The sequence below is a fragment of the Phaenicophaeus curvirostris genome, chromosome 13, assembly GCF_032191515.1.
Source record: "Phaenicophaeus curvirostris isolate KB17595 chromosome 13, BPBGC_Pcur_1.0, whole genome shotgun sequence".
NCBI classification, from domain to species: Eukaryota; Metazoa; Chordata; class Aves; order Cuculiformes; family Cuculidae; genus Phaenicophaeus; species Phaenicophaeus curvirostris.
Window position 1 is genome coordinate 21,481,376 of NC_091404.1, and position 27,866 is coordinate 21,509,241.

General features: G+C 55.5%; 2 protein-coding genes and 1 long non-coding RNA gene across 5 annotated transcripts; 2 read left to right on the forward strand and 1 right to left on the reverse strand.

Moving 5' to 3' along the window:
- Window positions 1–3,624: 3,624 nt before the first annotated feature.
- Window positions 3,625–8,609, reverse strand: LOC138726352 (proline-rich protein 2-like). Its single transcript, XM_069868037.1, has 3 exons — window positions 8,512–8,609; window positions 4,916–5,185; window positions 3,625–4,771 (listed from the first exon to the last, which is right to left on the reverse strand). The coding sequence occupies exons 1-3, from the start codon at window positions 8,607–8,609 to the stop codon at window positions 3,625–3,627; spliced, it is 1,515 nt and encodes a 504-aa protein (XP_069724138.1).
- On the forward strand, window positions 3,750–18,933 carry EDA2R (ectodysplasin A2 receptor). Of its 3 annotated transcripts, none has more exons than XM_069867943.1 (9): window positions 3,750–3,834; window positions 9,121–9,230; window positions 9,620–9,798; window positions 10,593–10,678; window positions 11,299–11,463; window positions 11,961–12,107; window positions 12,618–13,096; window positions 14,144–14,192; window positions 14,620–18,933. In XM_069867943.1, exons 2-9 carry the CDS (start codon window positions 9,144–9,146, stop codon window positions 14,913–14,915), a joined length of 1,488 nt encoding a protein of 495 aa, XP_069724044.1. In that variant the 5' UTR covers window positions 3,750–3,834; window positions 9,121–9,143; the 3' UTR covers window positions 14,916–18,933. The 3 variants fall into 3 exon arrangements, with proteins under 3 accessions (XP_069724044.1, XP_069724045.1, XP_069724046.1); XM_069867944.1 differs by having other exon boundaries at window positions 3,815–3,898; XM_069867945.1 differs by lacking the exon at window positions 3,750–3,834 and adding an exon at window positions 7,930–8,103.
- Window positions 18,934–20,393: 1,460 nt separating this feature from the next.
- On the forward strand, window positions 20,394–27,240 carry LOC138726100 (uncharacterized). Its single transcript, XR_011338360.1, has 3 exons — window positions 20,394–21,798; window positions 24,245–24,330; window positions 24,486–27,240. It is a non-coding gene; the product is annotated as an uncharacterized lncRNA (long non-coding RNA).
- Window positions 27,241–27,866: the final 626 nt, after the last annotated feature.

Here is a 27,866-nt window from a genome sequence, read left to right on the forward strand (position 1 = left end):
TGGCTTTATTTGATACTTGCTTCAAAAAAGATCAACTAAGTCAAGGACAAAACCAACTGTAATGAGTGAAGAGATGGACTCATCTCGTTTCCTCTGCGGCAGCAGGGTCCCAGGTCACAAAAGCAGCTCCAAAATGTTGCCTCTTTCCCTGCTGCCAGAGACTAGATGAGCACGAGGGTCTCGGGTCAGTCTCCCCTGTGCACCTTACAAGATTTGCCTAACACCTCATGCTGCCTGCTAGGCTCTACTGGGCTGCGTTGGAGCAAGTCCTCCTGCTCTGGGGAGTCTTTGAGGTTGTGCTTGTCCATGGACATGTTTCATCCTCCACTAAAAAACCAAGAAATTTGGAAAAGCTGAAGTCTGCAATTAGGTGGGCAAAACAAAAGATGTATCAAAAGTAGTCGAACTGAAGTGAGCCAGAGAAGAGGCTGGAGGCAGGAGGAAAAGAAAACCATCTCATTTGCTTCTACCTTCCAAAAGAAAATGAGCCTAGGAAGAAACAAATTAGAGTGGCATTCCTGGATTCCTAAGCAACTTCCCTGGGAGCTCCAACAGCCTGGGCCAAGAAATATTTGAAGCTCTGTGTGCTTTAAGTCCTGTTGCACATGCTTCTACCCAGCCTGCAAAGAAGATCCACACTCCTTGAATATAACAAGAGAAATTATAGCCCAGGCTCATCTTTAAGCAGCTTCCTATTTTTGCAGCCCCACATACCAGCTGGAGCTGCCTGCCCCACAGCAGGCTGGCGGAGACGTCCTGGCAGGCAGCCTGACCAGTGTTTGTGACCACTGTACTGTGAGAATGACCTGGAATACGCTCATGGACATGGCTTCTCATTTATATTACAGCAGAAAAGTCACTGTCACTGCCAAAAAAAGACAAAAAGGCCACCAAACAATAACACGGCCATAAATGAAGGCTATAAATATGGAGATTATAGTAGATAACTACAGGCTTTCTCTCTCACACATGGCATCCAGCATAGAAAGAGCCCTGCAGGTCAAGCTGTTGCTTGTTGGTTGGGATGTAGGAGCTTGGCCCAGCAGACAAGAGGCAGCCCTTGCTCACAGCCCCCTAGTGACTGTAGGCGCCTTGAAGTTCTTTGTCTTATTTCTGGAAACCTTGCTCCAGTCCTGCTCAGAGTCCTGTGAGCGAAGTCTGTTGCTGCTGTCCCCTGGGAGCAGCACGGACCTCCCAGAGGGCTTTACGGCAATAGGTGTGGGTTACAGCCAGAGACCCTTCCCTAAGCAACCGAGGCTGCCGACCTCCTTAGGTGGCTGTTGTTTTCAGAGCCTTCACACTTTACATGCATTCTCCCTTTCTCTGGGAAACGTGGGCTTTTCTTTTTTTCATTACTTAGTGAAGAGTATCCTGGTGATGCCCACCAGACATAGTCAGGAGACGCAGCAGATGTGGCTCCTCTGCATAATTTCTTTGCAGCGACAGCTGGAATCAGCCCTTATCTGGCGTGGTCTCTAAGTAAATGTCAGCTTTTAATAGGGGACACGGAGCTCTTCATCCTCCCACTTGGGAATGCGAAAAAGCTAAAATCATTCCCTGTCCTTTTACTCTCAGTTTAGTTTCTTTTCGTTCTCTTCCCTGCTGCCAAAGCCCTCCAGGTCCCTCTGCAGCTCTGCCACGGCTCTGCAGAACAGCATTTGCACAGACGAAGCCGGGGGAAGACAAGAAGTGTGGTGGACGAGTGCCTCCTGGCTCTAGCAGCTCTGCTACTGCAGGGGAGCCGGGAGCAGAGCAGCCGCTGCCGCGGGGAGGGGAGAACTGTGAGACTCCAGTGGCTCCAGTAACCCCACCAAAACCAGTTACTGCCCACACACGCGTGATTGCTTCCCTTGCGGAAATAATGGCTTTAGTTACGTGAAACAAAGTGGAATACCTCTCTGGATAGGCCTATCCTTTTTCCTTCAAGGAAGACCGCTTGAAGAGAACTGCATAGAACAAAACCCAAGCACGTTAAGTCCAGTAGGATTTATGTAGGCAAAAGAGTTGGGGATGCTGCTCTTAGGCAAGGAGTGGGCTCCCTGCACATTGCTCTGGGGCAGGTATCCTCTGTCCACTACGGCAATCTGGTCTCTCCTGTCATCCCTGAGAGGTCTCACCTGCCCTCCCTGATGTGGCATGGAAAGGGGCCAGTTTGAGGCGTTTGCCCCAGCTAAGGGACAGAAAGGTTTGCGGCTTTGAGCCCCCCGATCCAGTGGGAAGTGTCTCTGCCCGTGGCAGGGGGGTTGGAACTGCATGGGCTTTGAGGTCCCTTCCAGCCCAAACCATCCCATGATTCTGTGACTCTATGAGTCCCCCTTCTTGGCTCATCTGCTGATTTTAAGGTAGGATATTTAGGCTGGGTTTAGCTGTACAAAAGGTGCAAGCCCCAGTGGGAGAAAGGGGGTTTTTAACAGTGGTGTGGAGAGGGGTGAACGATGGAGTGAGGCAAAGCACAACTCATCTGGGGCTGGCTGGTGAGAAGGACCCCACGAGCAAGGAACGTGTGTGTCTGTGCAGCGCTGGGTTTGAACACCACTGGGGGTCCTGGTGATGGTACGAGTGTGACGGCTTCGTGTGGAGCAAGTGATGGCCGGTGTCAGTGGAGGGAGTGGGCGTCTGTGTGTCTGCCTGTCTGTGCGTCTGGGAGCGGGGACTGCAGCCTGCCTGGCCCCCACCAGAGATTCCTGCCGGGACTTGGTGCCCTCTGGTGTTGTGAATACTCCAGTACATCAGGAAAAATAGTACGACAGATTCCCCACTCAGAAATCATGATTTTACTAGCTCATAACACAGTACTTCTGTTAACTAAGCCATGTAGCTACAACCTAATGGAAATCAAGTGACCCCGAGCATATCGGGTAATTACAGTCACAACACCAAACACCTCAGGACACGTTTCTGTAGGCTGAAGCCAACATCTCAAAGGCCGCAGCCTGCAAAACACACCTAAATCTGTTGGATGTCCTGCACTCACAGCATCACGGAATCACTAGGTTGGAAAAGACCCACTGGATCATCAAGTCCAACCATTCCTATCAAACACTAACCCATGTCCCTTAGCACCTCGTCCACCCGTGCCTTAAACCCCTCCAGGGAAGGTGACTCAACCCCCTCCCTGGGCAGCCTCTGACACTGCCCAGAGATCCTTTTTGTGAAGAATTTTTTCCTAATGTCCAGCCTAAATCTCCCCTGGCGGAGCTTGAGGCCATTCCCTCTTGTCCTGTCTCCTGTCACTTGGGAGAAGAGGCCAGCACCTTCCTTTCTACAACCTCCTTTCAGGTAGTTGGAGAGAGCAATGAGGGCTCCCCTCAGCCTCCTCTTCTCCAGGCTAAACACCCCCAGGGCCCTCAGACTTGTTCTCCAGCCCCTTCCCCAGCTTCGTCGCTCTTCTCTGGCCTCGCTCCAGAGCCTCAACATCCTTCTTGTGGTGAGGGGCCCGGAACTGACCCCAGGATTCGAGGAGCGGCCTCACCGGGGCCGAGTCCAGAGGGAGAAGAACCTCCCTGGGCCTGCTGGCTCAGAAGATGCCCTTGGCCTTCTCGGCCACCTGGGCCCCTGCTGGCTCCTGTTCATCCAACACCCCCAGGTCCTTCTCCTCCAGGCAGCTTTCTAGACAGACTTCTCCTAGTCTGGAGCTGCCCAGGGTGAAAAATTCCCCTCGGATGCCCAGTTTCGGAGCGCGCCCCGGCAGCGACCGACCCGCCTCCCGCCCCCATTGGCCGCGTCCGCGGCCAATGGGGGCGGGAGGCGGGTCGGTCGCTGCCGGGGCGCGCGGCTCGTGCTGCACGTGGAGCTCCCGCCGCTTCGCTCCGCTCCGCAGGCACCGGGACAGCGGTGAGCAGCCTGCGGGGGGACACGGGGAGCCGGACGGGGTGCGGGTCCCGGGGTCCCGGTCGGGGTGCGGGTGCCTGGGCTGGGGGTACCAGGGGTGCGGGGCCCGGGGTCCCGGTCCAGGTGAGGGGTGCGGGTCCCGGGGAGCCGGTCGGGGTGCGGGTCCCAGTCGGGGTGCGGGTGCCGGGGTCCCGGTCCAGGTGAGGGGTGCGAGTCCCGGTCGAGATGCCGGTCCCAGGGTCCTGGTAGGGGTGCGGTTCCAGGTCGGGGTGCGGGTCCCGGGGTCCCGGTCCAGGTGAGGGGAGCGGGTCCCGGTCGGAGTGCGGGTCCCGGGGTCCCGGTCGGGGTGCGGGGATCGGGTCCCGGGGAGCCGGTCGGGGAGCGGGTCAGCCGGTTGGGGAGTGGGTCTCGGTCGGGGTGCGGGTCCCGGGATCCCGGTCCAGGTGAGGGGTGCGGGTCCCAGTCGAGATGCCGGTCCCAGGGTCCCGGTCGAGGTGCGGGTCCCGGGGTCCCGGGGTCCCGGTCGGGGAGCGGGTCCCGGTGAGGGAGCGGGTCCCGGGGTCCCAGTCGGGGGGCCGATCCCGGGGAGCCGGTCGGGGTGCGGGTCCCGGTCGGGGTGCGGGTCCCGGGGTTGGGGGTTCCAGGGGAGCGGGTCCCGGTCGGGGAGCCGGTCCCGGGGAGCCGGTCGGGGAGCGGGTCCCGGTCAGGGAGCGGGTCCCGCGGTTGGGGGTCCCGGTCGGGGTGCGGGTCCCGGCCGGGGTGCGGGTCCCGGGGTTGGGGGTTCCAGGGGAGCGGGTCCCGGCCGGGTGCGGGTCCCGGCGAGGCGTGCCCGGGCACGTCCCGCGCTGCTCTCCCGCGGGCGGGCGGCGGGGGGCGCCGGGGACCCCGCTCCGGCGGAGCTCGGGGCGCTCGGAGGGGCGGGGGAGGCGGTTCGGGGTTTCTGGGCGAAATCCGAGCGCTTGTGAGAGGCGGCCGGAGCCGTGGGAGTTTGGCTCGGGGTGCCTGGTGGGGCGGTGCGGGTGCCCGAGGGAGAACCCGGCAAAACCCAGCGGTTAATGTCCCGACCTAGAGTTATTTCTCAAACCTCTGCAGGGAACGCGGCCCCGGAGCCCCAGGGCTGGAGTCACCTGCGTGCCGGGGGGTGTCGCCGCCCTGCAGGACCCGGGGTCTCCTCTCCTCGGCTGCCCACCAGCCCGGCTCCTGCTCCCGGGGGGCAGCGACGGTCCCCGGGGGCGCTTGTTTGGTCAGGGGTAGACCTGGGTCTGGTGGATTGTAGGTGTCGGCAAAGCTGGGTGCGAACAGCAGCAGGGCGGGGGGTGCCGTCTGGGTTCGGTGTCCCGGGGCAGCCGGGGGGCTGTGGCAGTGAGGGGACACGAGCCCACCCAGCACACCCCCTGACGGAGCCCGGGGTGCTCTCCCCTGCAGCAGACCCCCAGCCGCTCCAAATTAAACAAGTAGAGGGCAATCTTATGAGTAGAATTTCCAGATTTACTGGAAAACCTGCTGATTTCCAGGCCACGTGGAAAAACTGAGATTCTTTTTCCCCCCTGTGTTCACCTCTTGGAGCAGCCGTCACCTACGGGGTGTGCTGCGGGGTCTGTCACGCAGGGAATCACAGAATCACCAGGTTGGAAAAGACCCACCGGGGCATCGAGTCCAACCATTCCCATCAAAACGGGAGGTGCGGGGATGCTGTCTGGACAAGCGGAGCAGCCTGGCGGCAGGGGCTGAGGCAGCGCTGAGCCCGACGCCGGGCACGCAGTCGTGCTTTACAGATAATGTTTCTTTTTCGCCCTCTCCTTTTCGCTGCAGTTCTTATTTGGGATTTCGCCTCTCTAGTTTTACGTTCCCATATATACAAGTGTCCCATCTGAGGCGTAGTTCCTGCCTGGCTGTGCCGCGCTGCCCGGCGGAGGGACGGGAGCCCCTTGCGATGTCCCGCTGGCGCGGAGCTGCCAGAGCCCCTCAGGTGGGTCCTGGGCACCCGGGGCAGGGACAGCCCAGCTCCCACCCTGCTCCAGTACCTGCTGGGTCAGGGGCAGACAGGGAGAGCCAGCAGCACTAATACTTCCACTGCCGATTCTTTTGAACCCTTTTGCTTATTAACTCCCTCACCTCTTTTCCTTACCGGAATCCATTAGCTGGACACAAGAGAAATAGTTTAGATTCCCATGTAGACGAATCTTTTTTTAAAATTACATTTTCACAGCAACAAAAATGCAAAGTTCTGGGACTGTCTCGGAGGTGAAGGAGCTGCAGCTCGCCCTGCAACTTTGCTGAAACACTTTTTGTCTCGTGCAGTGAAACTCATTCAGCAGCTCGTGGTTCTGCTGTTCTAAGCAACACTGCGGGGAGGAGGGAGCTGGGCTCTTCTTCCAAGGGACAGGGGACAGGACGAGGGGGAATGGCCTCAAGCTCCACCAGGGGAGGTTCAGGCTGGACATTAGGAAAAAATTATTCACAGAAAGGGTCATTGGGCACTGGCAGAGGCTGCCCAGGGAGGTGGTTGAGTCCCCTTCCCTGGAGGGGTTTAAGGCACAGGTGGACGAGGTGCTAAGGGGTATGGGTTAGTGTTTGATAGGAATGGTTGGACTCGATGATCCAGTGGGTCTCTTCCAACCTGGTTATTCTATGATTCTATGAGTGCCATCCCCTGCCTTGTGCAGACAGACATCCCACTCAGGAAAGCCCATTAACAAATGATGATGTTTTCAGGTTAGGAGGTTTCGTGCATCTCAAAGTGCTGGCAGTGTATCTTGCTCCCCTCCAACGCACAAGCGCGTTACTGTTCTGTGGTGTGGACGATCCTCTCTGGCGAATGCAGCCTGTGGCTCTGGCAGCCACTCGAGATCCTGTGGGGCTTCCACAGGGATGGGAGCAGTTGTTGTTTGTTTTTGTTTGTTATTTTCAGGTAATTAGGACCGGTTGTTTTAGCAGCTTACCAGGCTGTTGGAAATCTCTGCTTTACTAGGGCAGCGCTCTGTGATTTGGATGCGCACTCCACTTGCAAGTTATACATCTTGTCTCTGGTATTGTTAAAATAAGAAGCACTAAATCCTGCAGCTCTGAATTTCATGCCAGATATTCAACAAAACGCTTATTCCATCTATCGTTATATTGTGGCTCGAGAAACGACAGGCCTGCTCTGCGCCTCAGAGTTTGCTGATGTGCTTGCGGCGCCGTTTCCTCGCACCCCGCAGCGACACCGTTGCACAGGCAGGGCTCCTCGCCGTGGGGTCGTGCTGGCACGGGGCCCCTTTTGCCCGTGTAACTTTGTGTTTGGGAAAGCGATGTGAGCCGCGCCTCGTCTGGGGCGATGGGCTGTGGGGGATGCAGCCCGGGCTGCCCACAGACGGCTGGGAGAAAGAGGTCGTGTTGTGTCCATGGGTTTGGTTTCACCAAACAGACTGCGGGGACGGGGGTTTGGTTTGGTTCTTTTTCACTAGTACTGGCTTCTTGTGTTACAGTGGAACTTTGGGGAGCAGTTGCAAATTGGTCCCCTTGCTCTTCAAACACTGGTGTCTTGGCTCCTTCTCTGTTGCCTGCAACTCCATTTCATATGTCTTGTGCTCTTTTGTCTAGTGAAAGCCTAAATGAAGCTCTGGCTCCAGACTGGAGCATCAGCAGTGCTGACCCCGCTGCGCTGGGCTGAGGGGCTGCCGGCTTGGAGCTCGCCAGGAGCTGGGGTGCGGGCTCTCAGTGTGCCAGCCCTCCAGAGCATCTGTCACCTGCTCCCCGTTTGGTTTTCCTACTGCATTCAGGCTGTCGCTGGACCCTGTGCTTCTCACAGGGCACTGGCACTGGGCTCCCTCTTCGCCACCTTCTGAGATGGTGACAAATCTCCTTTATTTATTCAATGGTGTCAGTAATTTTTACGCTATTTATAGGCTGTGATCATGCCCCTCCCAAGATGCTTGCGAGATAAATTTAGCCCTCTTAGCTCCTCATCGCCGGTCCTCGCTGGCTTGCGCTGCCTTTCCTTGTAACAGCTAATGGGAGCTGCGCGAGGGGTGACTCACGTTCTATGCTCGTCCGGGGCAGACTTCATCTCGGATGAATTTCAGTCGTTCAGAGCCTGGGGAGCCGTCCAAGTGTCTGCTTCCAAAAGGCAGCCGGCAAGGGAGTGGTGGGGGATTAGGCAGAGGAGCACAGAAAGGGCCTGTGGCCGAATGCTGCCATGGGACACGGTGTGCGGTGCCCGGGAATGATGCAGGCGTTAGGGGAAGGGGCTCCCGCACTCCATTCCCCTTCTGCTGCCAGAGCCTGGCGGGGGTGAGTGTCCCACCGAGCCCTTCCTCCTCCTGAGGCTGTGGAGCAGGATGGCTCGCATTGAGATGCCAGGTTTTCCCAGGTGGTTCAGGCTGTTCCGCTGTTCCGTGTGGTGGTCTTCAAAAGAACATATTCAGGTGTTCCCTAGACTGTGAGTGTTGTGAAGGTGATGAGCTGTGCTCCCAAGGCTGGCTGAATGCTGCTGCTCTCCTAGTGTGCTGCATAAGGTTATGGGGAAAGCAAGATGAATATTGGAATCGTGGGGGTGGTTTTTATTCAGTTGTGATTGCGTCTTCTTGGTGAGACTGGGTTCCCTTGTTCCCCTGCGAGCTGCCCTCACCAAAGGTACAAACTGTGGCTCTGCAGAGGCCGGGCAGTTATGCTGTTAATTCACCCGAGCCATTAATTCACCCAGGGAAAGCTCGAGACGGTGTTTTCCGGGGAGTTGGCGGCTTGTTCTGCTGCTCCTCGTAGATGGCTGTGGGCGAGCCCGCACTGAGTTGGGACATGTGCGGAGCAAGAGCCTGGGCAGCCTGCGTGGTTCCGGGCCAGTGCAGTGGAGCTGCTGGTGTGTGTCCTGCTCACCAACGTTTGCTGTGTCAGACCAACACGGCCACACTGGCTGGAGCTGGGCTGCCGAATCCCAAAGCTGGGACTCTGCCAGGACTGAGTTCTCCACTGACAGGCTGGGGTACCCAGACCTACAGCCAGGCTGGCTCTGACCTCCTGTGATCCGTGACCTGAGCAATCGGGGGATCTTCTTAATGCTGGAAATGAAATTTCCCTTGCTCTGTTGTGAAGGCTGCGATGTGGCAGCAAACCCAGGCTGTTTGTCCCCAGCCTGGCTGGGAAACGCTCCCTGAGCTGGGAGTCGTCAGCCTCCTCCTGCCTCGGGGATGGCCGTGATGCAGACTCCATCCTGGCCAGAGCAAAAGCTTCTGCCCCAGAAAGGACGTGCCACTCATCTTGAAAGTGTCAGGGCTGGCTGTAACATCTGCTTTCTCTTCCTCTTCTCCTCAGGCTCCCGGCCCCCCTCGGCCCCGATGGTCTGCCAAGAGAACGAGTACCTGGATGAGCGTGGGAACTGCATCCCCTGCAGAAAGTGCCTGCCCGGGCACGAGCTTTCCAAGGTAAATGGGCTGCTCTGGAACAGCTGGGAATCGTCTGGCGCTGAGTGCTATGTGAATCCTCTGCCAGCCTTCCTTCGGAGGGATAATCTTAGCTCCTGGTGTGTTGGGAAGGGGCAGTGAGCAGATTCAGTCAACCTGGATAGGCGGGCAAGATGATGGAAGTAGATGGGAAGGGATTTCAGATTGCTGCCCAGGTTGCACTCTTTTGTTTTTCCTGGTGGAAATCTAAGTTTCCTCCCCGTCCATAGCCCTAGGTTGGGTTCTGAGGACTCTTCACGTGAGCTCCACCATGCTTTGTTCCAAAGACAGGGTGCCGATCCCCTTGTTACCGCTTTGGGAGCTGCAGTGGCTCCTCGCTGCAGCTGTGCACCTGGCTTCGTGTCTTGCAGGACTGCGGTGATGGAAGCGGGGGGGACGCGCAGTGTGTCCCCTGCCCACCCAGGAAGTTCAAGGACAGCTTGGGGCATCATGGCTGCAAGCCCTGCCTTGTCTGCACCCTCATAAACCGCATCCAGAAGTCCAACTGTACGGCGACGACCAACGCGGTGTGTGGAGAGTGCCTGCCAGGGTGAGTGGGGCCTGATCCTGGCTCAAGCGGAGCTGCTGTGGTTACACCCAGGAGCATGCTGGGCGGGATGGACAGAGGGGGATGTATCTGAGGCCAACCAGAATGTAGTGACCCAGGGCTACTTCTTAAAGGATGCTTCTCGTGACATGGAAATTAGACCCATTTGGTGGCCCCTTGTAGCTCCAAAGAGGGTTCCTGAAGGCTCCCATGAATGAGCAGTGGAGGAAAACTCCTTCCAGGCCTGAGTTGTTCCTGTGGTCACCACGGTGGCCAAGCATTGTAAGATGAGTGGCCATAGACCACATCAGCTGGTGGTCCAGAAAGAGGACAGACTGCCTTGGGCCATGGTTTAAATGGTGACTGAATGATGCTGCATGCAGCCAGCCTGGGAAATGCCCACAGGCTGCAGACTACAGGCTGGTGAGCAGCGTGGCTTATGAGAGAGGAACGAATCTGGGCTCTGGTTTATGGGCCTCTTCCCAGCCGCAGTTGCCAGCTGGGGTGTTTCTGTGCCCTCATGGAGCTCTCGGTCTCTATTGCCTACTTAAAGGGGATACGGCGTGGGGAGGCTATGGGAGTGATGTCGCTCCTTGGCCAAAGTGGTGACAGACAGGACAGAGTTAGCTATGAGTGCAGCTTCAGCCAGCAAGGGAGAAACGGGCTGCCTTGGGTCCCTCTGCACAAGGGGGTAGCTCGCCCTGCCCTGCCGTGGGGCAGACAAACCGGCTGTCTCTCCGGAGCTGGCTGGAGGCTCACCGTGCGGCGTGCTCTGCTGAGACCCTCTCTGTTGGCAGGTTCTACCGCAAGGCACGGATCAGCGGCCAGCTGGACTGGGAGTGCATCCCCTGCACCAAGCAGACGCCCTCCTCCGAGCCTCAGTGTAGGTGCTGTCCCTCACCAGCCCTGGGGTGGAGGGGTGCGAGGGCATGGTGGGGCAGGTTCCTGTCATCATGGCTATGTCAAAGGTGCCTTCTCCCATGTGCACCATCCTTTCACCCACCCTGCTCCACTAGCCAGCCTGCACCACGGGCTATCACAGAATCACAGAATAACCAGGTTGGAAGAGACCCACCGGATCACCGAGTCCAACCGTTCCTACCAAACACTAAACCATATCCCTCAGCACCTCGTCCACCCGTGCCTTAAACGCCTCCAGGGAAGGTGACTCAACCACCTCCCTGGGCAGCCTGTTCCAGTGCCCAATGACCCTTTCTGTAAAGAATTTTTTCCTAACGTCTAGCCTAAAACTCCCCTGGCGGAGCTTGAAGCCATTCCCTCTTGTCCTGTCCCCTGTCACTTGGGAGAAGAGGCCAGCACCCTCCTCTCTACAACGTCCTTTCAGGTAGTTGTAGAGAGCAATGAGGTCACCCCTCATTGCTATGGCACAAGCTGCTGTCCCACAGACACTGAAGGAGGCATGGTCACTACACGCAAAGGGGGACAGGCAGAGAGAGCGTGTCCCAGGCCTCAGGGCTACACTCCAGTGTCTTGTGTTCACAGGTCGGTCCAGAATAAACCTGGTGAAGGTAGCCGTCCCCACCGTGCCACCGCAGGACACGGCCCTGCTTGCGCTCACCAGCAGTGCCCTGGTCATCATTGTACTGGTGCTCCTGGCACTCTCCATCATCTACTGCAAGCGATTTTGGAAGAGCCAGTGCCAACGAGGTGAGTCAAAGCCTGCAGGGCTTCTCTTCCTTTTCCCTTTCTCTTCACACGTGCACATGGCCCCATTCTCGCTGGGTTTTGCATTGCCGGGAGTGTTGCTGTCCTTACAGCATACAGTGACACAAACGTTCCTCTGCTCATTACACCTACAGGACCTCTGTTGTGCTTTGCCTGCTCAGAGGACACGAGGAGCCTCCTTCCTCCTTAGGGCTGCAACTAGCCAGGAGGAGAACAACATTTCATAGTCAGAACTGGTGATCCTCTCCTCCTGGGGACAGGCTGAGGCTGAGGGGCTCTTTCCAGGGCAGAACCATAGGGCTGGTGTGGGAAGAGGCCAGTGGGTTTGGTGGCTGGGGTCGGGGTGTGTTGGCATCCTGCGGCCTGCCAGGGAGCTGCTGGCTCCTGGCTCCTGGCCGGCAGACATACCACACGGCTGAGGACATGCTGGGGAAGCGAGCCAAGCCTCTGCTCAGACCGGTTCTCCTCTATTCTCCAAGTCTTCCTGAGGACTCAGAACTTCTCGGGCCAGCGAGCAATGTTGCCGACCACAGCGGCACCCAGCAGGTTCCTGTGTGAGGAGCAGATGTCTGGTCCCTGCTGCCTGGGTGTGAAGAACCTGAGCCCCTGCTACAGGCAGGCAGAAGGTACCTGCTGCCACCGCTTTCCTTCCTCTGGGGGCAGAGAGGGTGGTGCTGCACTCCAGCTTGCACAGTCCTAGGGCCTGCTGAGATGTCCTTGGGCAGGAAGGATGAAGCTGGACAGTGTCCGAGTCCCGCTAGCGTGATGTTTGGGACCTCTCTTAATCACTTGCAGACTTTGTACCAGAAATGGTCACATGCAGCCCCCATGGTGCTGTACCGGGTTTGCGTGGTGAGGCTCTGGCAGCAGGGGAACTGCAGGGGTGGCTTCTGTGAGAAGGTGCCAGAAGCTTCAACTGCCACAGGGTCCCCAGCCCCTCAGCCTGCTGCTGCCCTCCCTGCAACTGGGGCAGGGATCAGCCCCTCTCAGAACTTGGTGGGAAAGCAGGGGAGCGGCTTTGCTCGGCCGCGGGGCAGGGACAGAGGGCTGGCTCTGCCCCCGGGCTGGTGGGTTCAAGGGCAGGGCTGGCAGATCTGAGAAGTGCTTCACTGAGCCATGCTGGTTTCTGGTTCCAGGCCCTGTGGAAGTGGTGCAGTTCATCTCGGATGGCGAAGCCGTGGGGCTGCAGCAACCCTCTCTCCAGCTGGAGCCAGACTTGCCGCCGGCTGTTGCTGCGTCCAAAGCCCAGCTGGGCAGGAGCGTCCTGGAAAGCCAGCCCCTCATCCGGGCCTCGGGGCACGACTGCCTGGCCGGGGTCCGGCCGCCGTCTAACCCCAGGCAGGGCCAGCCGGGCACAGTGGAGGCGCTGGCCCCCCTCTCCTCCTGCGCCTCCGAGATGCAGCACAAGTGGCCACACACCCCGGTCGAGTGCACTGAGCTGGACCTCCAGAAGTTCTCCACCCAGGCAGAGTTCGTGGGCAGCGAGCGGCAAGAGGAGGCAGCAAACCGGGCGACACAGAGGATCCCAGCAGAGAGTGGTGGAGTAGGATGGGAGGGGGCCAGACAACGACCTTCCACCTTCCCAAATCCCACTGCTGAAAGCAGGGAGCAGCCAGTAAGTTCCTCCAGCCTCATTGCTCCTCTGAACCGCTGCCAGATGTCTAAGGCTCAGGCATAGGGTGCTGGGCTCATTGATGGGTCGGGGATATAGACTAAGGTCCATTAATATCTGGGATGAACTGGTGCTTACAGAAACTAGTTTGCCATGTTTACTGATGCATCACCCAACCGCCATGTCAAAGTGACCTGCTGGGTTGGCTGGGAAGAGCCAAAAGACCAGAGTCACAGAATCATAGAATCACTAGGTTGGAAAGGACCCACTGGATCATCGAGTCAAATCACTCCTATCAATCACTAAACCATTCACCTCATCCACCCATCTTTTAAACACCTCCAGGGAAGGTGACTCAACCCCCTCCCTGGGCAGCCTCTGCCAGTGCCCAATGACCCTTTCTGTGAAAAATTTTTTCCTGATGTCCAGCCTGAACCTCCCCTGGTGGAGCTTGAGGCCATTCCCTCTCGTCCTGCCCCCTGTCACTTGGGAGAAGAGCCCAGCTCCCTCCTCTCCACAACCTCCTTTCAGGTAGTTGTAGAGAGCAATGAGGTCTCCCCTCAGCCTCCTCTTCTCCAGGCTAAACGCTCCCAGTTCCCTCAGCCACTCCTCATAAGACTTGTTCTCCAGCCCCCTCACCAGTTTCGTCGCTCTTCTCTGGACACATTCCAGAGTCGATTAATTGTATGAGTGAACATACCTGTAACAGCCGTGCTCGTGAGAGGTTCTTGTCCTGCCACTCTCCAGAAGTGGACCTGGTGTCAGGGTACTGCCCCTCCCTCTCTACCGCGCTCATAAGGAACACGGTGACTGACACCACTGGGGCTCCGAAAAGGTCTGACGGAGAAACCCCTTTGGTAGCCCTATTGCAGGTGACATTTATGGAAGCTGGGAGGCCCTGGAGCATCCCAAAGAGGTCATTGGTTCCATGGGATGATAGAGCTGGAAGGAGAAGCACAGTTCCTCTGAGCCTCTGACAGCCCTGGAGTGGTGACAGGTGGTGGTGTTCCCGTCACACTGCTGCTAACCTTGGAATCTTTGCTTTGCCAGGTGGATGATGCCCAGAGCCTCGTGACTCAGATCAGCAGCATGGCGAAGGGTAAGTGTTTTTTTCCAGCTTCATCTTTGCTCCCTGAGTATTAAGGTAGCAGAGAGAGGCAGGTCCTTGGAAGGGAGCTTCTCCAGAAGCCCGCTATGGCTACATGAGGTGCAGGTTGTCATAGGGATTTACGTGATTTCTGTGGCCTTTGGTGTGAGTTCACAGGGCAGGTTTTCTGCAGTGCTGCCCTGGAGTGGTCTGCAGTGGGAGGTGGGTGGATGTCCAATCGTCACCAGTTACCAGCCTCCCCAGGACTGAGCCAGCTCCATGTTGCTGAGCTCTGAAAGCAATGTTGGAGGAGGTACCTGCAGTGGTGGCATTTCACCTGCTCGGCAGGGGATGGGACTGGAGTTCAGCTGCTCTGTTTATCTTCATTCCAGCTGTATGGGTTGGGTTCTAACCCCACTTTGTTGTGTTGCTGCCTCAGGTCTGCCAGTAGCAGAGCTGCCCCACTCCTTGGTGCGGTCACTCGCCTCCTTGTTGGACCCTTCCTTGAACGGAGTGAAGAACTTCAGCCATGTGGGGCTAGAGCTGGGGGTCATGCCGCAGTTGCTGGGACGGATTTCTGGATTTGAGCAGCTTGTCGCTCACTTCACCTACTCAGGAGATGCTGTCACCGTCCCGTTGCTGGCCCAGGCTCTGCAGCAGCTCCAGCGGTTCGATGCCCTGCTCTTGCTTTGTGACCACTTCGCGCCTAGCCCAGCTCAGGGCCACCAGCGCTAGGAGAGGACAGGGAAGGCATGGAGGAAGCTCCAAGCACTGCGTACTGGTACGGGAGAGGATCCAGCAGCCCTGCGGTCGCATAATCTGTCTGCTGTGCACATGGGGAGTACGTGGAGATGGTTTTTGCATCATGGAATAGAAGGATGTGAGGGGCAGCATCCCTCCTTGGGGAGTGCCAGAGGCCACAGCCGAGCCTCCTCACAGCCTCCATGTGGGAGGGTTTGCTCAGGCCCCTCTGGAGGCCGTTTTTCTCTGGCTGTGTTGTCACCTTGTCTGGCAGCGGGACACCATCAGTCACTGTGCCACCTGCGTCAGAGTCCTCTGGGGTGCAGTGAGCCCTGTGCTGTTGGCATGGGGTCCGTTGGCCACCAGACTCGGTCTCTGCATGCAATTGCCCTCTTATCCTGAGGGTCCAGCCATCACCTCCCTCCCATTCCAGCTTTCCCATCCTTTATCTGGCCCTTGATCTGCTTTCCCAGGTGCCAGTTGCCACTTTCCCAGTTTACATTTTGCTTGCTCTTCTCCCTCTGCACCAGAGTTGGTCCTTGGCGGAGGACTTGGCCATGGCTGCTGCCCCGATCTCTGTCCTGCCATCTCCCTGTGCCACCCCACTGCCTGGCACCTTCCCCGTCTTCTCCTCTTTGTGAAGCAGTGCAGTTTTCCTGCAGGAGTCTTGGACTGGTCCAGACTGGGATGGCTTGATGTCTGTCCTTCTTACAGCGCGGTGGCTGCCAGCCCAGGGACTGTGCTGGCTCACACCCCAGGGTCCGGCCCCGCTGCTGGTGAGCGTCCACTGACCCCCCTCTGCCTCCAGGCACCCAGGCTTTGCCAGCGCCCCGCATGACACGGGGCAGCAGGGCTGCTTCACTGCCGTAATCTGGGGAGCAGCTGGAGGCTGGAGCCAGTGACCGTGGCTGCACAGCGGTGCAGTCCCTGTGCTGATCATGGAACAGGCTTGTTTTAAAGTTGTCTTTTTTTTTTTTTTCTGTCTAAAAATGGCTTGATCTTCTCATTTCTGAGAGCAGCTGCAGGGGAGTGGGGCTCCCTTCTGCTTTGATTTCTTCCACGAGGATTAGTCAGAGCTTGCAAGCGTCCCTGTGCGGGTGCCCCCAGGCTGGTGGCTGCTGGTGTCGGGGCTGTTCCTTGGAATCTCTGGGGCACCGTGCCGGGTTTGCTGGCAGCCCAGCAGACAGAGCTGGGGGATGCAGCGGGATCTGCAGCCTGGCGTGGGTGTAGGGGGCGAGCGCCTGTGTGCAGGGCGAGGCATGCGGGGGCGGCCAGGCACGCGGGGAGCTGTGGGGCGCCCAGCCGCGGATGCCGTTCCTGCTGAGGTCACGGGCAGAGGAGCCAGCACTGGGGCTGTGTCAGCCGCCCGCGGCTCCAGCGCCAGGCGCCGTTAGGGGACAGCCGGCATCACCCCAGTTTGTCCCGGGATCCTGGGCGGCAGCACCAGGGCTGAGCCGGCGACGCTCGCTCAGGTGCTTTGTTCCTTTGATCCTAATGCCACAGCTGGGTCTGGCGAGCGCTTTCTGCTCTGTCCCCCATGCCGGGGTCCCGGCCGTGCTGGCCACCAGCAAGCGGCACTGTTACCCTGCTGCCCACCCGGGCGCCCCGCGCTCACTCGTTCTGGCTTTTATCTGACCGCAGTGCTGGGAACAGGGGGCACCCTTCTGGGAAGGCAGCCCTTTGCTCGGATCCGCCAAACACGGGTATTAATAGCTGCTGTTCTTTTTCCCTTTCCCCATTAAATGCTGTTAAGACTTGACCACGCTCAGGATGTGGTGAGATAAGGAGGCATGGGCAGCTTCAGCTGGATGTGACACTTTCTCTCCCCTGCTGTTTTGTTTCTTCCGAAGTCAAGGTCGTTCTGTTGCTCTTCGCCCTGGAAGGACGGGAGCTTTTGGACCGTGTGCCCGTTTTTAGGCTCTTAGTCAGGCTCTCGTTGCGTGCTTGGGCTGTTACAGAGCAGGCAAGGAAAGTGTTGCTAAAGCAAACGCAGCGTGGGGCCGGGGTTCTTCATTTAAGGTTTGTCCGTGGGAGGGAGGGAGCGTTTGGATTAATCACCTAACAAAATCGAATAAATATTTAATCTCTCCGTGGACACGCTTAGTCACTTCCAGCAGGAATTAAGATAAATTCACCTACAGCTGAGTAAGAGCACTCGTGCGGCTCAGCTCACAGCTCTGGCTCTGGACTGGAACCGGTCTGGGTGGCTGGTCCCGCGTGTCTCTGTGGGTCACTGGTGTCCCAGTGAGTGGGACTGGGAGCTGCAGCCAGCAGGCAGGATGGCAGACCAGCCTCCTCCTGTCCCACCACAGCGTCGGCAGCAGGGGAGGGGTGGGAATGGCTGTGAAGACAAAGCCATTGAATATGAGATTGTCACCCATGGGTAGGATATGCACCCTCTGCCTGGGGTACATTTTAATGTTTGGGGTTTTTTTTCTCCCTTTAAAGAAATCTGCTTCATAGTTTTTAAGGTAAACTCTTCTTTCTCAGCTGTTTGAGTGATATTATTCACAGACCAACCTTAACCTCTGCCCCACAGCTGAGGGAGAGGCACGTGGGGTGGGATTGTGCCGTACCGTACGTGATGTGTGGGGTGGGTTTGTGCGGCTCCTCCGTCCAGGTGCTGTGCCTCGAGCCCCTGCTGTGCCGCTGGGCTGGCAGGACTCGGCAGCACCAGGTAGGGGTGGGTTTAGCCACGTTTTAGGTGTTCTAACTGTCGTGGGTCCCACACAGAGCCTCTCAGATAGTCTGGGTGCAAGTCACCATGGTTGGGGCTCCAGGGAGGCTCGGCCCCTCACGAGAGCATTGCAGGACAGGGCTTTTCATCAGCGGAGCTCCCCGGCTCCCACCTGAGGGCTGCTCCCCACCCTCGCTGGTGCCGCAGCAGGCACCTTCCTTCCAGCTTTGGTGACAAATTCAGCTGTGTTCACATGGGCCAGAATTCCTGCAAGTGGCCTTTAATCCCTCCCCGGGACCCCTTTGGCCAGGTTTCCGTGAGCCCTGCTCAGGAGTCAGGGGGCCACGAAAGCCTGAAAAATAGGACTCAATGCTGCAGTTTGGGCAGTGATAGCAGCCCCTGGGTGGGGAATTTCTTTACCTCGGAACCAATGGATTTGATACTTTACTTTTGCTTTTTCATAGTATTTTCAGTACACTGCATGGAATGTAAGAGAAGGGAATTCCCGCGGTGCTGGATCTCGCGATGCAGCATCAGGAAGTTCGTGCCAAGCTGGCACAGCTCAGAAAGAGTAGAAAAAACCCCAGATAATTCAACATCTGTGCAAACTTTAGCTGGGACTGAACAATGGAACACTAGTGCAGCAGAATTTTTCTTTTACAAGCAGTTTTTTCTGATACCACTCTTGTTTGCAAGTCTGATTTGCAGAGGAGTTTATATGATAAGTTTAAGTCCAGCCCTGTTCTGGAAAGCTCTTAAGTGTAGGCTTAAAAATAGGCATGTACTTGATCCTACTGGAGTGTTCATTCATTAAAACTGACAATTAAGTTATCCTTGGGTGCTTTTCTTGAACAAGGTGCTTATGCAAACTGTGCCTTCGCTGTGCTCTTACAGAAACAGGCAGAACTGAAGGGAGCTTGGTTTAAATGCTCTGGGCACACTTCTCAGAACGTCTGCAAGTGTTCGGGAGAAAAGCCCCTGCGACTGGGGTTACTGAACAGTGCAGTCTCTGGTGCTTTTTAAAAACCATAAGAAATACATCTCTCTAGCTGTGGTTTCCCTAGGGGAGTACATGGTATTTTTTATGGTGGATGTTATTTTTCTCTAAGGTTACGAATAGGTTATTTATATTTTTGTAAATTCTGTGTCCTTGCCATTGTAGTTTTGAATTAGTGTTTTTCTGCTGTTCTCTGGGTGACTCTGTATTCAACTCGAGCAGCAGCGGAAGCTCCTGCCTTCTCTGTTAACCAAGGGGAGTGTGCGTGCCCCACATTCCTCCAGACCCGGTGCTTCCGAATGCTGTTTATTTGTAGATAAATAAATTTTGGAGCCAGAGGTGTTGAGGCTTGGTGTGTTTTGATTCATCTCCCCTCCTGCCTGTGCGTCTGTCTGTGGGGAGGAGCCCACTGGGGTGAGCAACCCCCACCTGCCTGCTGTGCGGGTGCCGGGCTGGGGGCTCCAGAGGAGGGAAGGTACGTCTGGCAGGGGCACAGCACTTCTGGGAGAGAGATGTTCTTGCAGCCGAGTCTGCCAGCCTCGTGACGCTGGTGTGGGAAGGCGGCAGGAGCGTCTCTCAGTGCGTGCTGCTCGGCCGCGTCCCCCGGCCCCTTCCCCGCAGGACACCTGCCCAGCTGGCAGCATCGGCTGCTGCGCATTGTGTGGGTTTAATCTTCCTCAGAAGGGTCACAGCCCAGATGGGGTTCATTGCATGGTCTGGGGAGGGGAGGAGGCAGAGACCCTATAAACGATGCCCAAGGAGCTCCGATTCCTGAAGCTTCATCGAGAAGCGGTTGTTCTTTAAGCTTGGTAATTGCAGCACTCATTAAGTCTGTTCATGCCCTTACACTTGGTCTGTTCTTTAAAATGCTATCGGAATGAAGGATGTGATGATTTTCTTTTCCAGTTAAAGCTATTATACTTGTCCAAACCCTGGCAGGCGTTACAGGTGCTGGTGCTGCCATGGCTCGTTCCCAGTGACAAACACCAACACGAGACGCTGTTGCATGCAGTCCCGCGTCGCCGGCTGCACCTCTGCTGTTAACACAGCATAGTAGGTACGGATAGAGGAGCCTCTGCAAAGCAGCCTTTTCCGTGCAACTTCCCTTGGGTGCCTGGAGCCTGTATTTTCAGAGATGCTTGAAATAATACACCCCAAGTAAACAGCGCAATGAAATTTCTGCTCTACCACGAGGAACTGGCCTTACAGAGGGTTCACAATGGGTAAGTGATCCCAATGTCTCTGCCTGCACCGAGCCCTGAGTAAAGCTGGAGGTGGATGGCGCCTGCAGGCTCGGGAGGAGCCCAGCCTGTGCCAAGCAGCTTGCCTGAGGCCACCGTGCACTGCAGGAACCCGTGTTTGGAGGAGAGCACTGGGGGTGTATTTACTGGGAGAACAACCTAGCATGTTGTTGGGATGGGAATTCAAAGGATGCCTTGCCTTACCTTCCAGTGACTTTTGGTTGTGGGGCCATAACCATCCAGGACTTGGTATCCCCAGGGGTCTGAGGACCAGGCATGCTGCGGTCAGTATGATGTGGGTGGGTTTGGCCCTACCTCAAGGATCTGCTCTTCTGAGAAGTCCCTGGGGTGGCCACTCCCATGCAAAGCAGACCCTCACACCAAACCAGGAGCTCCCAGTGAGGAAGAGGTTTACAGCCCACTCTGCCTCTTACCTCAGAGCATTTGTGTTGTCTCGTCTCGTCTCAGTTTTTGTCTGATGCACAAGGAGGGATGATAAGCCCTGTTCCCCTCCAAGTACTTGGGATCCTTGTTCTCGGCACTGGGATCAGGGTAGGCATTGGAGGACCAGAGCTGTCAGGAGGAGCACACATACTCCATGCCAGCGGATAAGTGTGGTCTGAAAGCCAGCTCCCAGGTGGCCAGAACAAGGCTGACTCCGACCTCTCGGGTTCCCAGTGCCTCATCGGGCTCATTGCGGAAAGGCTGGCAGCAGGTCAAGATGCTGGGGTACAGACAGTCCTCACCGCGACCGCCTCTGGGAGGAACACCTCCAGCTGGGGCGCGCAGCTGTGACAAAGGCATCCAAAGCACACGGGCCGACTGCTTGACAAGCCTCCAGTTCCAGGGGAGGATGCCAGTAAATGCCACGAGGCACGTGCAGCGGGTGTTCTCCTGAGCTGGTCTCTGGAGCAGGAATGCAGACTTGTGTCCTTCCTTTCAAAATAGCCACAGCTTGCAGCCAGTGAGCTGCTAAGCCAAATATTCCTGGCCGATGGGTTTTTCCTTTAAAGAACTTGGCAGAAACGTGTGGGGTGTTGAGACCCCTCACTTGCATCCACCGATGAAGTAACCACAGAGGAAGAGACCATGACTCTGTCTTCGCGCAGATCTGTGGACCCTGAGCAGGCTTTGTCTGAGACCTGAGGTGCTGGTGCAAATCAGGGGGGGTCTTTGCACCCTTCTAGCAGGGCACTCGCGTCCGAGGGCCCATCCTTCTGCCCAGCAGGCACCGAGTTGCGAAGGGGAGCTGAGGGGGACGTCTGGCCAGGCTGAAGGAGAAGTTCCCACTGATGAAATGCTCCAGACAGAGCCAGGCTAATTAATGAGCCCTGTGTTAACAGTGACTGTGGGATCTGTGACCAGTGAAGTCAGATGAGCTTTCCAGGGTTTTCTTTCTGTGCAGATGTTGGAGGCACAGAGCAAGCGCTTTTACAGCAAGGCCTTTCCTGAAACCCTGTGCTTATCCATCTTTGGTCTGAGGTGATCTGGGTTAAAAACACGGAGTCATGAAATTAAAGCCCAAAAAGTTGTACTTGCAGCGAGGAGCAGGTGGGAAAAGGGAACGCGTGACCGGAGAAACGCTGCTCATCTCTGTAGGAAAGGGAGCAGGGATGGAAGCGCCTGCTCCTCCAAGGAGCTGGGCTGGAGCAAACAAAGCGCAGAAATGATGGGGACTCTCGGCAGCAGCTTGGCAAACGCAGCTTTCCTGCTTTCCCACTTCATTTCCTGACATACCCCATAGGAAGCTATTAGTGTTTAAACACAGAACAACAGGGGATGAAGTAAAGCGGCCCCCACAAACGAGAAGCAGGAGATCCACCGTCAGTGAGTGGAGGCGAGCCCTGGCAGCTGGAGGCGTCGCGGTTTGGCCCGGCACAGCCGCCTCGTTGGCACGCGCCAGCGCCCGGCTGCATCCAGCTCTGCGAGGAATCCGTCACAAACGCTCAGAGCATGTTTCAGGTGGGTTAAACACCATCTCATCACATTTTTGTGTCAGTAGAAGGTACCTTAAGCCAAGTTATTAACATCCACTTAAATGGCATGAATACTTTGACAGGTATTTTTAGGTAAGCAGCCGGGCACCAGACTTAAAGGCTCCCTATTAGGAAACTCTGTTCCTCCAAGGTTTTTCTCCAGGAAAACAGGCTGTCCTGGGGCAGAGGGTGGGATGGCTGTGGAGAAGAGGAGGGAGGGGAGGGTCGTGCTGCTGGCAGGTGCTCTGCTGGCCCCTGCTCTCCTCAGCCTGCGAGGCTGGTCCTGGCCACACCGAGCCCTGTGGCGGGGGGAGCAGATCCAGGGCTGTGCTCTGAGCATCCCGCCTGTCCCTGCACCCGGGGGTGATGCAAACAGCTGCAGTGGCCTTGGGGAGAGGGGTGGAAGTGGCAATGGAGCAACCGTCCACGACGGAGGGTCCAGCCCTGCTCTCCAGCCTCCCTGCATGTTGTTTGTAACAAGGGGAAAAGGGCAGAAACCCAGGGGAGCGATGGTAGGGAGAGAAGGGGATTCGTAGGGATGAACTCAAGGAGAGGGCCGATAATTAAGTTTCAGTTTGTTTTCATGTCAGAAGGGACAGACCCGGGTGATGCTCGGCTCTCTTGCGCTCCGGTGCTGCTTCTCGCCTGGAATTACTCATCCCTGTAGGCATCGGTTGCACTTAGCACCATAATAAATTGCTTCTCCTGCTGGGCTCATCTTGCTCAGCCCGACACCTCTCTACTCTCCTTGACGGAGTAATTGTGGCACTGAACCTTTCCAACCCGCTTTGCGTGACTCTCTGGCTGCTCCCAACCCCTCTGCACGGGGTCTGGCAGACAGGGACTTGGAGTTCAGCTGCTGACAATGAAGACTTAAAGTCCTTAGCGAGAAATGCATTTCCAGCCCCAATTTCTTTCCTTCTCCACTTCCCTCTCCTTCTCCATGCGTAGGTTTTTATTGTTTGTTCTCTGATTTTCCCATTTCATGTGGTCCATGAGCTCTCCCCTGTGAGCACGGCTCTCGCATTACGGCTTCTCTGCAGGGCACGAGGGCAATTACAGGCAAACGAAAACACATTTTACAGCGCAGGATTGAGTTATGGAACATGTTTGCCAGGAGACAGAAAGTCGTCTCCTCCTTTCCAGCCTCCCCTCCCAGACTCGGGGCTGTTGCAGGGGCAGCGCGTGTGCTCGGGGCGCGGGGGTCGCCCACGCAGGGAGGGCAGATTCACCCTGTGGCGTTGGGTGAAACAACACCCAGGCCCGGGAATCTCTGCCGTGAGGTTCCCTCACACCTGGCACCCTCCTCGGATCGCTGCCCCGGGCTGGGGCACCAGGCACGGTCTGAGGATTACGGGTGCGTTAAGGAGAGCAAAGCCTTTTGACTGGAACTGAAGTGGGAACAGCAGCAATCACCACCAAAAAAAATCTTTATAAGGGGAGCCTGGTTCCTTTTGTTGGTGGGAGAAGTTCATTTTTAAGGAAAAACATTGCAGCTCCAGTCATAAAGCCTTGCTGAGGAAAAACAAACACGATTTGTCTGCAGGGGCAACCTGATGCCAGTAATTATTGTTATCCATCAAAAATTCATTATTACCCCAGTGGAATTCACGTGTTCCTTCCCTCAGTCCTGGTGGTAAATGAGTTTTTGAGACTGTCCAGCCTATTTCTGTGTGGCAATTGTTATGTTAATGGGAGCCAACAGACTGGATAATGGGCTGAATTTGGATTCCTACGCAGCTGCATTGGGAATAGAGTTATAGCAAAAGACTGAAGACTGTTTGCAACCCATTCAATACCTCTCTGACCTCCCCCTCACATCTTCTGCTGAGGTAGTTTTAAGAAATTATTGGATTACAAATAAATACTCCAATCAAATACAATAATAATTGGGCCAATTTTCTCTCTAATTTCTCACCTCACACAGTCGATTTAAAGCAAGTAGGAGCAACAAGCACACGGTGCCTCTAGAGGGGCAAGGACAACTCTACACAGGGACAACACTATGTGGGACATCTCTAGCCTTAACCCTCGCTCTAACTGCTCCTGCAGGCTCATCTCCTTAGAGAGTTGTCCCTATGGAGACTTGTCCCTGCACACACCTCGGAGCGTCCACCCCAGCCACCTCCAAGGGCCGGATCAGTCAGACACAACTGGAAGCCGGGGGCTCTGTCCTGCACCAGCCCTGCTGCCCCTCGGTGGGTGCCACAGGACCCCGTGCGCACAGCCAGGACTGCTCCGTCCCAGAGCCCTGCTGGGATCAGGGCAGGTTGTGAGCTGCTCTGGTGTCCTCACCGAGGTCTCCCCTGGTCGTGTCCAAGAGGATCAAACAAGCTTAAGGTTCATTTTCAACGCATTCCTATTTATAAACAAGATGTACAAGTATATTGCTAAGTATTTACAGTCTTTATTGTCTTTGTTAACCATTTCAGCTCGCCTGGAGGATGAATGTACACATTATGCCCTGCAAATCGTGAAGGACAACTGAATAATTTCATTCCACTAAATGGAAGGCAAGGTAATGCTATTTAATACAATTCTTTTAAATACAATATAAGGCAACACTATGCTCAAGTCAGCTTTAGCTTCAGGTTTCTTAAAATTAACCTTCACGTTTAATAAAGAAGTCTGCAATAGAGATGTGAATGTAAAGGGGGATACTGCGTTTTACAGGGATTTCTTTGGAGCCATCACTATCGTCATCTCCACGCAAGGAGCTATTGGCATCATTCAGTGTTGTGAGCAAGAGCCACTGGTGCATTTAATTCAACAACAGGGTGGAAAATGCAGACCGTCTGTTAAATAACCAACCTGTAAAGAGTGATTTAGGAAAGACAATGTACTATGAAGGACATTCTAAGAATACTACAACACTAAAAATTCACATTTGATTCCTTTCCAGGCTTTAGGAGGGACTTGGTTTATTAAACCCCATGTGAAAAGTATGAGTGATGCATCACTTTCAGAAGGAAACTGACCCTTCCAGACCAGACCAGAGTCATCCAAGTCCATCGCAGCTCCTCACTAACTGGACTTCATTGGGGAATCGAGCATGGAAGTTTTGAGTGATCCAGGACTCCCTGTAATTCTGAATCCTGCCTTCTTTAACATGTGGCACTGGCAAAACATCAGAATGAGCCACGAAAGGAGAAAGAAGCTGCAAAATGTTCCAGCCATTGATTAACTGAGCTCTTAACTCCTGTTGGAAATCACCTGACACGAGATGTACCAGCATGCAAACATCATCTCCACCTCAAAACCAGGAACAAGGTCAGTTCCTCTACAGCTTGCCTGTCATCATTTTTATTTCATCTTGTAAACTATCTCCTAACAACACCCAAAGTCTGGGCGCCTTGGAATCACACTGGTCACGTGCTTAGGTTGGTTGCAGTTGTGGACTGGATATAGCAGCGACTCCGCGGGCCTGGCTGAGAACACATGGAACAGTCAAAAATGATATATTGAAAAATCACTGTCCCTGCTTTCAGATGCAAACACAGGCTGAGGATCCTTGCAGAAGGGAACTCCTTGGGACAAGAAAACAGCTTGGTTCATCAGCTTCCAGGACACATTATAGAACAGAGCCTCCATACACAACGGAAGCACATGGGTGTGATAGGCAGAGGTGGCACTAGGGGAGAGTATAAACCTTTATGCTCTGAAGCAGCGTTCACCACAAGCAATAAGCAGAAATTCTATTAATGGGGACACTCTCTCCAATTGTTCCTTATAGTGCCCCATAAAGCTATTGGATTTGTCTCCAGCAGACAGATTAGACGGTCCATCAGTCTGATTTTATAAAGTGATTCGGCTGTTCCTGTCTGCCAAGGGGATTTTTATGAGGCCTGTCATGGAAAGTCTCTCCCAGTGACAGACTGTTGTGCTCTGACATCAGGCACAAGATTTCAGCAGGATTCGGCTGGCTGGTTTTGGGGGGTTTATTACTGTTCTTTTCCTCTCACCTCTGGTGACAGCGGCGCCACGCTGGCAGCTCCTCACAGAGAGCACTGATGTCACACGATTTAGTGTTGCTGAACGAGGCGTTATCAGACAGTGTCATCTCATGGGAGATAAAACTTCTTCACAAAGGCCAAATACATTAATTTAACCCTTAGTTCTGGAGAAAAGGAAAAAATACTGGGGAGGAGGTAGGGGTGGGAGAGGTGTCAGGACAAGAAATGCTTTTGCTGTGATGTCTGGGGAGGCTTCCAGTAACCTCCTAGGGAAGGGTTTGCCTCCATACAGCACACCAATCACAGACACTAGGAGACCTCCCTCTGGCTGTGTCAGCTCGCATCCCTCCTCACCGCTGTTACCTGCCCTCTCGGGCACAACTTGGAGCATCCCTCAGCGCTCACCTGAGCTGCAGCAGCGCTTGGCAACCTGCTCCCGAGACCCCCAATCACTTCAGTCCAACATGGGCACCCGAAAGGTGGCATTGCCACCGCATCTCGGCATGGGACTGCCCCTGCCACACCTGCTTGGCACAGAAAGCTCATCAGGATGAGCTGGGTGGTGCAGTCACCATTGGAAAGGTGTGTGCACTGGGAGTGCTTGGATATCAAGCTTGGGGAGCAGTTCATGAACAAATGCTGGAATTTGTGTAGGGATTACTGGTGGGGCAGGGTAGCTTTGTGAAAGCCTTGGGTCTTCAGATGGAGAGCTGACTGCACCACTGGGCTTGGCCTGATAAACCTGCCCTTACCTTATTCCAGCTTGGGCTGCATCCAAAGTCTGTGGAGATCAGAAGCATTTTTCTCCCTACCGCAGCGCAGGAGGCAATGGCTTGAGGGAAGCAGGCGTGTTCACTCCTCAGTCAGTGAGAGGGTAGAGCCATCTGCCCTGACTTGAGGAGAGACTCTCCTTTGCTGCCCATGGCAGAGGGTGTCTGCTCATCATCTCCCAAGTCTTAATTCTGGGTGTGCCACTCACATCCAAGCCTCCTGGGCAAGGTTCAGGCTCCTTCCGCCCTCTTCCCTGGTTCTGGGAATGACCCAGTCCGCTGAGTTACACCTCAGAGCGAGAGGATGGTCTCTGACAGCGGCCCAGCTGCATCGCCACTGCCCGGGCTTTGATCTGGACTTCTCTAAGGAAAGTGCTGTGTATCCGTCCAGCATGCTGCAGACAGCCCCTCAGTGCTGTTTTCCACTTGAAGAGCTAACTGATGATAATTATGTTCTGTTTCTCCTTCCTGAGCTAATTTTCTGACTCATTGTGGGTTTTTTTTCTGCTTGCTTTTTGCTAATCTGGTTGGCATTTTGTGGTTTCTTTGTTCATTATGTGATGGAGCTATATAAGGGGATTTGTCTCTGGAATTCAGGTATCTCCTGTGCTGTGTTCTCAGTTATCGTCTCCATCAGTAACTATGCTCAAGGCAGTCAGATGCATTTGGCATGAGCTCACGTTAATAAATGTGGGTTGTTAATCACTCAGACATGTCTCTGTTGGATCTTTGCATACTGATTTGTGTGCGTGCAAATAGTTTCTCTGCAGCAGACTTCTGGTGACTTGGAGTTTTAATGATTTGCCCTCCAAATTCACCCTCGGGTCCTGCCTCCTGGGGCTTTGCCTGTCCGGCACAGATTCCAGTCACCTGCCTGCCGAGGAGAGCAGCACCGCAGCCACCACCGGCCCAGGCTCAGTCTGCGGCGTGTCAGCAGCACCAGGGCTCTCTGGCACAATGCGCTTCCTAAAGACTCTTCTCCAATCCCACGCTCCCACCCATCCCCACAGCCTAAGAGCTGCCGCGCTGCTGGGACCAGCTGTGCCACGTGTGCTGCCCTGGACGGGGAGCTCTCTGTGACCGGTGCCCGGGGCAGCGCGCTGGCACAGCCCGGCTGGGAGCAGCGAGAACTCCCATTGCCGGGAGCTCTCCCTTGGTGCTCTTGATCTTGGACACCAGGCTGCTTCCAGTGCCACTCAGGAAGCCATTCCCAGAGGTAAGCGGGATGTCTGAAGACAAATTAATGAGTCTTGAAGTATCTATTTACCTGCTGAGTTGGCTCAGACTTTGACCCCTTTCAGCAAATCAGAGTTTCTTTGATCCTCTTTCCC